This window comes from Castor canadensis, chromosome 14 (genome assembly GCF_047511655.1).
Source record: "Castor canadensis chromosome 14, mCasCan1.hap1v2, whole genome shotgun sequence".
NCBI classification, from domain to species: Eukaryota; Metazoa; Chordata; class Mammalia; order Rodentia; family Castoridae; genus Castor; species Castor canadensis.
This window is the reverse complement of record NC_133399.1, coordinates 41,238,423-41,251,139: the sequence shown is the minus strand read 5'-3', so window position 1 is coordinate 41,251,139 and position 12,717 is coordinate 41,238,423. Positions and strand designations below refer to the sequence as shown.

The 12,717-nt window shown below is 44.4% G+C and overlaps 1 protein-coding gene across 1 annotated transcript in view; it reads right to left on the bottom strand.

Annotated features, from left to right (window-relative positions):
- The window catches only part of Acsbg2 (acyl-CoA synthetase bubblegum family member 2), a 54,877-nt gene that overhangs the window by 26,313 nt on the left and 15,847 nt on the right, over window positions 1-12,717 (bottom strand). The window contains exons 2-3 of the mRNA XM_074054421.1: window positions 10,079-10,175; window positions 832-1,061 (exon numbers count right to left, since the gene is read on the bottom strand). Of these exons, the coding sequence (XP_073910522.1) occupies window positions 832-1,061; window positions 10,079-10,094 (246 nt within the window). The 5' untranslated portion in view covers window positions 10,095-10,175. The remainder of the gene's footprint in view (window positions 1-831; window positions 1,062-10,078; window positions 10,176-12,717) is intronic.

Here is a 12,717-nt window from a genome sequence, read left to right as displayed (position 1 = left end):
GGGGACAGGCAGTGCTTGGATTTGAACTCGGGGCCTCTGGCTTGCTAGGCAGGTGTTCTGCTGCTTGAGACACACCACCAGCCCAACCTGCTGTTCTTGGGGGGAGGAAACACTTGGAAGACAACTGCCTGTCTCTATTAATCTATTAATCTGTAGGTGGATAGACCAATTTCTAATTAGATCTCTGAGTTTTAGGGGGGACAAGCTTGGAGTTCCAGGAGCTAAGACATTGTTTAAAGGACAACTTTTGTGAGACCACCAGCCCCAAAGGAACCCAAGTCCATGGCCAGCCATATAAAGAAGCATGGAAGAGGACCCTCTGGCCCCAGGCCTGCATGTCTTCAGATGAGGTGACCCTGACTGACTGCTGTGCCTCATGAGATACCCAGAGGCAGAGCTGCCCCTTAAAATCATTCCTGTCCCATAGAAACTGTGAGATAATGGAGGCTTGCTATTTTAAATTGTTATGGGCTAACTTGTTACCCAGCAGTGACTGACTATTACATACAGATACTACATTAACAGACAACTGCAAGATGCAGACCAGGTGTGTATAAATATGCATATTGAAAATGTGCACAACATATACACGTGGTTTATTCCCAAAAGACATGCAAAAAAAAGTGGCAATGGCTGCTTCCTCTACAGAGGGGAATTGGCTCCAGTGGTAGAGTGCCTGTCTAGTACGCTCAGGGCCCTGAGTTCAAAACCCAGTGCCACCAAAAAGAAAGAAAAAAAGGAAAAATTCCACCAATTAATGCCTGTGTCTTTTGTTGCCCTGCGCACTCTGTACCAGATGTGTGCCGCGCGTTTTGAATGAGCAGCGTGTACCTTGATCAAGGCCTTGGCGGCCTTCCGACAGGCTGCGTAGTACTGGGTGAAACTCATCATCTCCCATTTGGTGCTGCTCTTTGACGCCAGCGCCGGATAAGCCCCGAATCGGTTGACTGACTCCTGAAAGAGCTCAGGGATGGTCACGGGCACCTCATGGCCTGGCCCATGTTTTGACAGCCGGAGCAGCACCTCGCCATCACGCTGGGTGGTCCACAGGCTGGGAGGAGCTGCAATAGTCAGGGGCAGGCCAGTAGTTTTATGTAGTTAGTAAGTTGGGGGCAGTACTTGTGTCTTTTTGGAAGTAAGGTGTGAGTGTTAAGTTAATCCCAGTCCTCAGGTCAAATGACACAATCAACCCTGGCCTACTGGAGCTTACTTTCTCTTATTTAATTTTTCATGAGCCCTTTCAACAATTTATTATAAGATTTTTCAAGCATTTAAGAAAGTTGAAGGGTTGGTGCAGTGGCTCACACCTGTAATCCCAGCTACTTGAAAGGCAGAAGTAGGAAGATCACAGTTAGAGACCCTATCTGAAAAAGAAACTAAAGCAAAAAGGACTGGCAGAGTGCAAGAGGCAGGACACCTGCCTAACAAGTATGAGGCCCTGAGTGCAAACCCCAGTACTGATGAAAAAAAAGAAAAGAGGAGGGGAGGGGAGAGGAGGGGAGGGAGGGGAAGGGAGGAAAGAAAGCCTGGTGCCAGTGCCTCACACCTGTAATCCTAGCTCCTTGGGAGGCAGAGATCAGGAGGATTGAGGTTTGAGGCCAGCGCCAGCAGATAGCTCATGAGACCCCATCTCCAACATAACCAGGGCAAAATGGACTGCAGATGTGATTCAGTTGGTAGAGCTCCTGCTTTGCAAGTGCAAAGTCCTGAGTTCTAACCCCAGTCCCATCAAAAAAATAAAGTTGAAAGAACAGTATCTCAAACACTCTCTTACTTGCTACCTCCGTGTTAAAAAGCTTTGCCTTTTTTTTTTTTTTGGTGGTAGTGGGGTTTGAACTCAGGGTCTTGTGCTTGTTAGGCAAGCATTCTTACTTCTTGAGCCACTACCTAGTTCTTTTCTTACTTTTTAGCTGTTTTTCAGATAGGGTCTTGCATTTTTGTCCAAGGCCAGCCTCAGACTCCAGTTCTCCTACCTCTGCCTCCAAGGAGCTGGGATTACAGGTATGTACCACCACACCCAACCCAGGGAGCCTGCATTTTGACTGTTACCCATCCCATGAGGAGGGGTGTAAAATTTGCCACTTGTGGCAGGGCTGGTTTCTTTGGAGTCTGTGAAGTAGAACCTACTCTGGCTTCTGGGGGCTGCTGGTGATCCTTGGTTTATGGGCTCTTCCCTCCAGTCCTTATATGTATTAGTGCATATATTGTGGCTGTAACAGAATACCAGAGGCTGGGTGATTTATAACAAAGAGAGGTTGGTCAGGGTTCTGGAGGCTGGGAAGTCCAAGATGGGGCAGCTGCATCTGGTGAGGGCCTGAGCCACACATGACATGGCAGATGGCCACTGGGGTGAGAGTGGCAGAGGGTGCATGCAAAAGAGGTAAAACACATAGGGTGGCCTTGCTTTGTAACAACCCACTCTCGGGGTAGCTAACCCAGTCCTGTGAGAGCAAATGCTCAAAGAGTTTTGGATTTGGGAGCATTCGGACTTTGGGTTTTCAGAATGGGGATGTGTGACTTGTATGTACAGGTTTATTTTATTTTTATTAAAAAAAATTTTTTTGTAGTACTAGTATTTGAACTCAGGACCTACACCTTGAGCTTCTCCACCAGCCCTTTTTTTGTGTTGTGTATTTTCGAGACAGGGTCCCTTGAACTATTTCCCAGGCTGGCTTTGAACCGTGATCCCCCTGACCTCTGCCTCCTCAGCACCTGGGATTACAGGTGTGAGCCACCACACCCGGCTTGTAAAAGTTCTTTTTCAATTGCATCCAGTGATTACATGTGTCTTGGCCAGTGAAGTATAAGTGACTGCTGACGTCACTCCCAGGTAGGAGGTTGAAGAGCCAATGCCCGGCTTGTCCTGCTCCATTCTTCTGCTGCAAAAATGGCCAAAGCACCCAAACGAAGGGCCAGATAAATGACGTGAGCAAGAACCACACTTCTGTGTGCAAAGCCATTGAGGCTGGGATGGATGGGACCTTGTTTGGACACAGGGGCTTTGCAGGTGAGCTTGGTCCAGGATCTTGAAATGAGAGCATCCTGGATCATGACACTGTACCTAATGATTAATGTCCTTATAGAAGGGAAGATGACACAGAAAGACACACACAGAACACAGGCCCCTGAGGACAGGGACAGGGAGCCACAGTGTGAGTATGTCGGTCCCCTCCAAAATGTGTTGAAGTTGGGAGCCATTGTGGCCATGTTGGGAAGTGGAGCCTTTCAGAGGTCATTAGGAGGGATTAATGCTATTCTCAGGAGACTGGGTTAGCTACCATGAGAGTGGGTTGTTACAAAGCAAGGCCACCCCATGTGTTTTACCTCTTTTGCATGCGCCCCTGCCACTCTCACCCCAGTGGCCATCTGCCATGTCATGTGTGGCTCAGGCCCTCACCAGATGCAGCTGCCTCATCTTGGACTTCCCAGCCTCCAGAACCCTGACCAACCTCCTTTGTTATAAAGCACCCAGCCTCTGGTATTCTGTTACAGCCACAGAATATAGACTAATACATTTAGGAACTGGAGGAAAGAGTCTATAAACTGCAGCCTCCAGAAGCCAGGGCAGATTCCACCTCCAAAAGGAAGCAGCTCTGCCGACACTTGATCTTGAATGTCAGGCCTCCAGAACAGAAAGACCAGCATGAGTTTTTTTAAGATTTATTTTTCAGGAGGGACTGAAAAAGTTATCATTCTTGCCGACATTTAAACACTTGGCAAAGGGCAGCTGTGTGTGGCCACATTGTGCCCTTGACTTTAGCTCTGGTTGTAAGCTTCATCACCATATGATGATCCTATGTCATGATGCCATCATGCCACATGGGCCCCTGGGGACCTCACCTCCACAGACTCCAGATGCTCTTGTAGGAGGGAGGAGGATCAGAAGAAAACAGTCTAGACCTGAGTCCTGAGAAAGTAACAGGGAGGTGGGGATGGCATAGCAGAGATATAAAACCTGAGAAATTTAAACATGAGGAAGGGAAAAAGTTGCATAGCACTAGAGTAAAGTAGCCAATAAAATTAAAGATAACCACATAGGGATTAGACCTTGCTTTTTGCTTCTGTAACCTGCTTGCAAGGGTATATAAGGTGAGACCCCTTTGTTCTCGGGGCTCAGCCTTTGGATATGAGTCTGCTGAGTCTGTGCTGGCACAATAAAATGTTGCTTCTTGCTAATTGCCTCAAGAGTCCCGTATCTCAGCTAGCAACCTCCCGCAACATTTCTTGGGGGCTCGTTATCTGGGATTGCAGAGATGGTGAGTTATCACCTCCCTTGTCATGGGAGTGCATCCCCCCAGACTGCCAGGAGGAGATCCCACCAGGTGCCAATGGACAGCTTAATCTGGAGGGGGATTCATCCTCCCAGTGAGTCGGGGTGAGGGCCTTCGATGCACAATGGAACCAGCAAGGGAAGGGGAGCACTGTTCATCAGATTGGTAAGAACCCAGGTTCAAATTCAGACATGCACCAGGAGGCAGAAGGGAGGCTGATCACCTCCCAATGGGACACCCTAGTAACTGCATTTTTTGGGGGTGAAACCATGTCTCAGGTTCAGGGAGTGGTATGGAAGTACCGTGCTGTGTGAGAGTATATGAAAATGCAAGCTGAGATGCAGCCCAGCTGTGAAGTGAGTGAGGAGCTGTGTGTCTGTCTGGCAGTCTGGTAATGGGAGGAGATAGGTGGAAGTCAGAGTGAAAACACTCTCTTGGAGTGTATGATTAATAACTTTAAAAAGGGATTTAATGGAGACTATGGAGTTAACTACTTACTAGGTAAAGCTGTGATTAATGAAGTTTACAGAGTAATTGAAAGAAAAAAAAAAAAACCTAACACCCAGGAGAATGGAAAAAGCCAAGAGGCTAAAATTGGTCTTCAAAAACCAGACTTTGCTGTTTATTTCAGTTCAGACAGCAATTTATTGGGCAGACTGAGGAAAAGGCAGAATCTTTCAGTCTTGATGGGTACCTTTGGTGCCCCAGTTTGCACATCTTCACCCAAAATGGGCATCCTGAAGGAGGACTGAGGCTCAGCACTAACTGAGCTCTGGTCAGACTTGAAAGGAAAGGAATGTTGCAAAAGGGTTGTGAATGTAGAGAGGGGAAAATGGAGGAATGGAAACAAAATTGGGATGAGGTCATCATGGATAAAGTAAAGAGAAAAAAGAGAGGGGAGAAAGAGAAAAAGGGGAGAGAGTGAAAAAATTAAATGTCATAAAATGTTTAGGGACAGAAAAGGATGACAGGTTTAATACACTCCTTCACTTGAGTTTTTATGTCTTAAAAAATAAAAGTAAATAAAAAATGATTTAGGATTATTAAAATATGCCAGAAATACTGAACTTGTTGGCACCTTTACTTCTTAGAGAACATAAACAGGGAGAACCTACCTAAAAAGGTAAAAAGAAAAAGAGCAACTTTGACTGTTGCTGGTTAAAAAAAAAAAAGAAACTATTTCAAAAGGTTGGTGCAGTAAGCTTGGTCTGTCATTGAGACAGTCATGAGATGCTTATGTTTCCCTTGCTAATAATGCCTGGTCAGATTAAGCATCCATCTAATGGTGTACTCACAGTGTGTGTGTGTACGTGTAAGCATCTTCAAAATGGTTCTTAAACTGCTGCTATAAGGTTAATATGATACTCAAGGTAACAAAAAAACAGGGTATTTGTTTTAAAGATCTCTGTTATAAACTGCTTAGGCTTTTTACACATAAATATGTAAACATCTTGAGAACAGTTCTTATTATAGAGTCAATGTAAAAATTATTACGCTGTTCTGCTGCTACTTTTAAGAAAACAGGTTTTCAAACTTATTTCAATCAGGTCTCACTAGGATTCAGACATTCAAGGGTTAACACTCCAGCTCAGACCAGAGGAGACAGAAAAAAAAAAAGAAGTAAAGGGGCCACAGCGTGCAGAAATCTTGGAATTTTAGTAAAGAAATGACCTTCGCATGTTTCATTCTGTCATAAATAGAATCTGGAATTTAATTCTCTCTTATAATGCAGGGGTCTATTAACAAATGGCCTTTCTATAAATTGTTTTTATACAAAAAATTTTAAGGTTGCTTTCTTTCTGTTTTTTTTTCCCATACAAATATAAGTTTCTAAGTTAAAAGGTTTTATAAATTAATTTCAACAAGTAACATGATATTAAAGATTTTTTTTAAATACTAAAAAAAAAAAAAAAAGGATTAAGCCAAACTCCTTCAAGGGATACAAAATAAGTTGTCATAAAGATACAGAGTAAATTGTCATAAAAGATGGAGTTTATAGATGTTTATGTAAGTGATTAACTAAAATCTAAGAGTTATATTAAAGGTTTTGTAAGGTCAAAATTTAATGTACTGATGTTAAACTAAAACTTAATTCTCTAAACTTATAACAACAAGGATATCTTTAAAATACTGTATTGTTCTTGATAATGTTTACAAAAAAATTGTCTTAAAATGGTTTTTGTTTTATCAATATAACTGTCAGAAATTTTTGGTGCAATAGGTTAACCCACAAATTTGTCAAGACAACAAGAGTTTATTAAAACACAGAGAAACAAGAGGCAGCTGAGCATAGGGAGTACTGCTGCACTGATATAAGGGTTGACACAGATTTACTTATGTAAAGCCAAAGTGCACCCTCCAGATAAGATAAAACAAAAATTCAAAAAGGAGCACTACACTGGAAGTCAAGACCTCCAGTTTTTACTAGACTCAACAGAGTAGAGAGGTTAGTCCTACTCCTTACACACAGCAGGTGGAGGGAATTTTTGGCCTGGGATGTTCAGATTGAGCCTGTTATTTATTTATTTTTTTGGGAGGGGAGGCTCCACTGAGTACAGGTTGGTGGGATCTTGCTGTATGCCATGAGCCATGTGTTAATATCACCAATCTGGGGTGTGGTCCCTTATCAACATCTGAGCCATGATTCTTGGCCACTAGGTTTCCTAACTCCACACTTAGTCCCCATATTTACCTGTGTTCTCTGGTGGTTTTTCTCGGGGTTTTAACCACTAAGGTGACTGAGTCATGTTCATTTAAGAGTTGGTTTATGTTGGGGTTAACAATAAGGACAGCCATGTTAGGACTAGACCCCCTTCCCCTTGCAGATGGCTTACCTTTATCTCCCTGGATAGATGCCAAGGACAGTTGGGCAGGCAGTGACCTAACTACAACTTAACTTTCTTGGTTGCCCAGCAACAATATCCCTTAGTGACCTTCCTGGTACTTTTCCACTAGCCCCCTATATCTAGCCCAAGCCTGTGTATGGCAATGGGCTCTAGCTCTCTTGCTGGGGTCTCCCTCCACAGAGCTCCTGCCTAAAAATAAAGCCTATTACTGGTGTTTGAGCCATCTCTCTGCCTCTTCCATGCCTCTTATTTTCTAACAGTTTATATAAAACTTTCCAGATGAGCTCATGGTTAAACAACTCTTGTCTTGGGTGATTCTAATATAGTTGGTACCCTGTATGTGTCTGTGACTGGGCTATTTGGGGTCACTGACACCGTACCCCCAAAATGATGAAAAAAATCTAAGGTTTTACTTCAAGAGCAACAACTAAACTAATATGTATATATAACCTCTACAGAGCTGTGATGCTGTTGCTGGTTCCTGTATATTAAATACATTTATGTTTTTCAAGGATATCAAGCCTTCTAAAATACAAAATTTACATAAACACCATAACAAAAGGTTAATGGTACTAATATACTGTTTTGTTAGTTGCTAAATTGTCCATCAGAATTTTAACCATGACTCTTAAGTTTTTGTCATTACAGTTCTGATCCTTCTGGGACATTTACAATCAAGTCCATAAAAAATGACTCTAATAACTACTTATGTGTCAACCACCTTAGCTTTTTAGACATCTGCTTTTGTTAGATTTTGTTTTGTATTGTCCTTGTTCTAGAAGCCTGCTGTCTAAGAGCCATTCCTTCTAAGCCTCTTTGTTGCTTATATTTGGCCAAAAGGGTCTAGTTGGCACTGACTCCCACCTGATCTGCTTGTTATTCCCTCCCGACGTGGGACCAAGACCAACCAAACAAACAAAATCCAGGAAAAAGCAAATCCTGACGATGACCCATCAAGAAAGATCTTCAGTCTATAGCCATACTACCCTGAACGTGCCCAGTCTCGTCTGGTCTCGGAAGCTAAGCCGGGAGGGGCCTGGTTAGTACTTGGATGGGAAGCAGATCTTCAGAAGAGACTCCTCAGAGTCAGTTTGGAGACAAGGGGGAATGCCATCAAAGTTCAAATGGAGTCACTTGTGCCAGATCTCTCAAATTAACCAAGGCTGAGAGGATTAAAGAAATGGTTCTTATGCATGTATGGCTATCTGGCATTAAAGTCCCTCCAGACACAAACTCATATTTTTTTAGACAGGGTCTTCTACTTACATAGAGACAAAGTAACTGTTTTTACTGGCTCTAAACGTGTCCTTTGATACTTAAAGATGGTGGTTTTAACTTTCTTTAAACAACTTTTCTTGGACATACACATGACAGTATATCGTTGCCATAGTAATTCTACTCAGTTAAAAAAAATTGGGTAAAAAATAAAATAAAATAAAATATCCAACCATTAAAACCCCATCGGAGGGACCCTGTTGTTATCTTGTCTACTCCCACCGCAGTTAAAGTAGCAGTGATTGCTCCTTGGATCCACCAGTCGAGTCAAGCCAGCTTCTCTCGAGTGGGGGTGCATCCCTGATCCAGCTTCACGATGAAGGATCACCCTCCAGAACGTGAGCACCCTCCCTCAGTAGGACTCCACTTCCCAGGAAACAACAGGGGACAACAGCCCTGCTCTAGTCACCCCAAAAGCTGACTAGTCTATGCACGGCAGAAGCTTGAGCAGTCGACTCTCCAACGGGATAAACAGGTTGATTTTCACACCAGTTATCTCACTGTACAATGCACTGTCACCCCTTGTCTGTATTGTTGCTGTAGTTCTCACCCTAGTCTTCACCACAGGCTTGGCAGAAACCACCCCTGGCTTATTGCTCTCATGGTGAAAGGTTTTTATTTGCTCTCTTCTATCTCTTTTGAGCAGGATGCATAATTACTATTTATGGTTACTGATTTGGTTTAACTAAGGACAAAATATGCAGCCCTCCTTCACAAGGGGAAAGCTGCCCCTAACTGCACCTGTGACCCCTGTAACCCTGTAAATTTCACTGTACTTAAGCCATCTGAGTAAACACAGGGAAAAGTAATTAGTATAAAAATAGTTAAAAAGAGTCTTGACCCTGAGAGTCTGCTACACCTCAAATTAGTAACTGTTACCCATGAGAGCTCCTCATACCAATTTTTTCACTCCTTTTATAAGGAGATGGAAAGTTAATTTTCCATCTCTGCCAAAGCTAAAAACTTCCTCCTCTCACTGGTTGAGTCTATAACCCAGACACTAAATGTCACTTCATGCTATGTTTGTGGGGGAGACCAATATGGGAGACCACTGAATTTGAGAGAAAGATGACAAATGGCCTTACATGTAATGATACCATAAAAATACTAACCCCTAAGTTAAGATGATGCTCTTTGACCCTAAGTGGGTCCAAGCATCAACGGGAGGAATAATGTAGCAGGGAGGAGGATCAGAAGAAAACAGAATAGGCCTGAGTCCTGAGAAAGTAGCAGGGAGGTAGAGATGGCATAGCAGAGAGATAAAACCTGAGAAATCTGAACATGAGGAAGGTCACACAGGACCAGGTAGCAGAAAGTCATGTAGCACTAGGGTAAAGTAGCCAATAAAATTAAATATAACCATACATGGATTAGACCTTGCTTTTTGGTTCTGTAACCTGCTTGCAAGGGTATGTAGGGTGAGACCCCTTTGTTCTCAGGGCTCAGCCTTTGGACATGAGTCCACTGAGTCTGTGCTGGCACAATGAATGTTGCTTCCTGCTAATTGCCTCAGTGTCCCGTATCTCAGCTAGCAAAATTCTGCACTCTTAGCCACGCCCCCAGGTACAGACCCACAAGCTACTTGTCCAATGTCGCATGACTCATAGGCATCACTGCAATCAGTGGCCCAGGCCACCTTGTCACCTGCCAGGAGTCTAGGTGTCTCCCCTGTGCCCCGCTGCTCACTCTGTATGATGCTCATATCTGGGGGTGCTCAGCCTTCTTCTCTGGGCTTATTGGGGTTTCCGTCCTTCCACGGTGACAGGGACCATTGTTCACAGCGCTGTGAGGCAGAAAAGCAGGAGTTAGCAAGGCAGGCTGAGGCCGGCACCCATGCACTGGCCGTGTGCACCTGGAACCCAGGAAGCAGTTGCTGATGCCTGGCCTGGGCCCAGAAAGAGGGGACACGGTCCGTGTGCCGGGTAGCAGAGAAACTGGACAGTGCAGGGACTAGTCTGTGTTTCCAGAAGAGACTTAAATGGCTAGAATATGAAGACTAAGTGTCCTTGACAACTGGCGGGTGGGTACACATTTGGAGGCTGCTCAGGAGGCAAAGCTCCCTCAGGACTTCACTTGTCTTTTCTGTCAACTTGCTTTGAACATGAGAGAGTGTCCCCTGGTATTCTTGGGTGGAGATGGCCCCAGGGACTCCTGTGGACGCCAAGGCCTCTGGATGCTCTGTACAAAATGGCCTATCATTTGGATTAACCTTGGTGCATCCTGACATATGCTTTATTTAGTTTTATTTGGTTGTTTGGCAGTACTGGAGTTTTGAACTCAGGGCCTTGGGTTTGCCAGGCAGGTGCTCTACCCCTTGAGCCACACCCCGGCCCTTTGTGCTTCAGTTTGTTTTTCACATAGGGTCTCATGCTTCTGCCAGGGGCTAGACTCAGACCTCCATCTTCCTACCTATGCCTTTCCCGTAGCTGGGATTACAGGTGTGAACCACTGTGCCCAGCTCTTCTGTCACAGACTTTATAAGGCATCTCTAGATGACTTATAATACTTAATGCAATGTGAGCACTATTTGAAGAGTTGTTTTACTGTATTGTTTAGGAAATATAACAAGTTAAAGATGTGTACATGTCCAGCAGAGATGTACCTTTTTTGTGGCACTCGGATTTGAACTCAGTACCTCACACTTGCTAGGCGGACGCTTTACCACTTGAGCCACTCCACGAGCCCTGTTTGTACTTGGTATTGTGAGATAGGGTCTCACAAACTATTTGCTCTGGCTGGCCTTGAACCACCATCCTCCTAATCTCTGCTGCCCAAGTAGCTAGGATTACAGGCCTGAGCCACAGGAGCCCGGCTAGCCCTTTTTAGTTTAGTTATTTTGGGGCTAGGTTTCCATGATTTTGTCTAGGCCAAACTCAGACTGTGATCCTACTTATGCTTCCCACCTAGCTAGGATTTCAGGCGTGCACCACCATGCCTTGCTATTGACTGAAAGGGGGTTTCACTAAGTTTTGCCCAGGCTGGCCCTGAGGCTCTATCCCCTGGATCTCTGTCTCTCAGAGGCTGAGAGCCACTGTGTCTCCGTCTACGGACACAGTTTTTAAAAAATGTTTTCAGTTTACAGTTGGTTGAGTGTTTGGAGGTGGGATTTAGACAACAGTGTAGCCCAAGTGGCCCAAGGGACAAAACAAGGCTATTCTTGTTATGTTCATTAAAAAAAATTTTTTTAGCCGGGTACCAGTGGCTCATACCTGTAATCCCAGCTACTCAGGAGGCAGCGATCAGGAGGATTGCAGTTCAAAGCCAACCCTGGCAAATAGTTCGTAGAACTCTATCTCAAAGAAACAGATCACAAAAAAGGTCTGGAGGAGTGGCTTAAGGTATAGGCTGTGAGTTCAAATCCCAGCACCACAAAAAAACAAATTGCTTTCTTTCCTATGTAAAGAACTCAGAAGAAACAATATGAAAAAGATCAAAACCCAGTGAAAGAGTGAGCAGAGAATATGAACAGATCATCACAAAACAAAATTTTAAAATGATTTTAAAACAGGAAGACATGCTCAAACTTCAGTCAGAGAGAAATACAATTGAGATCAGTGTGACATAAATCTCACCATTCAGTTTGATGAGATAAAAAAAGCCGAAATGACTTCATCTCGGTGAGGATGCAGGACCGCTCCACCCCTTGTGTCTCCCCCACGGAGGAGATACTCAGTGAGCACATTTGAGGCCGCAGGACTTTGCCTCATCTGTAGGGGAGAGGACTGGGGGCTACGCAAACTGGAAACAGAGGTACATCATATAGCAGAACTCACATGTCTGCACACAGCACTGTGAACAAGTCTCCAAGGCCTAAGTGAAGAAAGCCAGGTTCAAAAGTACTCTTTCTGGAAGGAGCAGACGGACGGTACAGATCAGCAGTTGGGGAAGCACTGGGGGAGAGAAGAGTGGTTACGATAAAGAAGAAACAGAAGGGAATTTGGGGGGCAATAGAAACACCTTGTATTTAGCTTGTTACAGTCCAAACTCATAGAACTGTCTATCCAAAAAAAAAGTGAATTACAAGGCCAGACTGAGGGTTCCTACCTGTAAATCCAGCTACTTGTGAGGCAGAGATGGGGGGATCAAAGTTTGAGGCCAGCTTGGCCAAAAAGTTAGCAAAACCCCATCTCAGTCAATAAGCTGGGCATGGTGAGGTGTGCCTGTATCGCAGCTGAGAACAAGGCATGAATAGGAAGGACCGAGGGCTGAGCTGGCCCTGGAAAAGACAAGACCTTATCTGTAATATAACTACAGCAAATAGGGCTGGAGGCATGGCTCACATGATTGAGCCCCTGCCTAGCAAGCATGAGGCTCCGAGTTCAAAC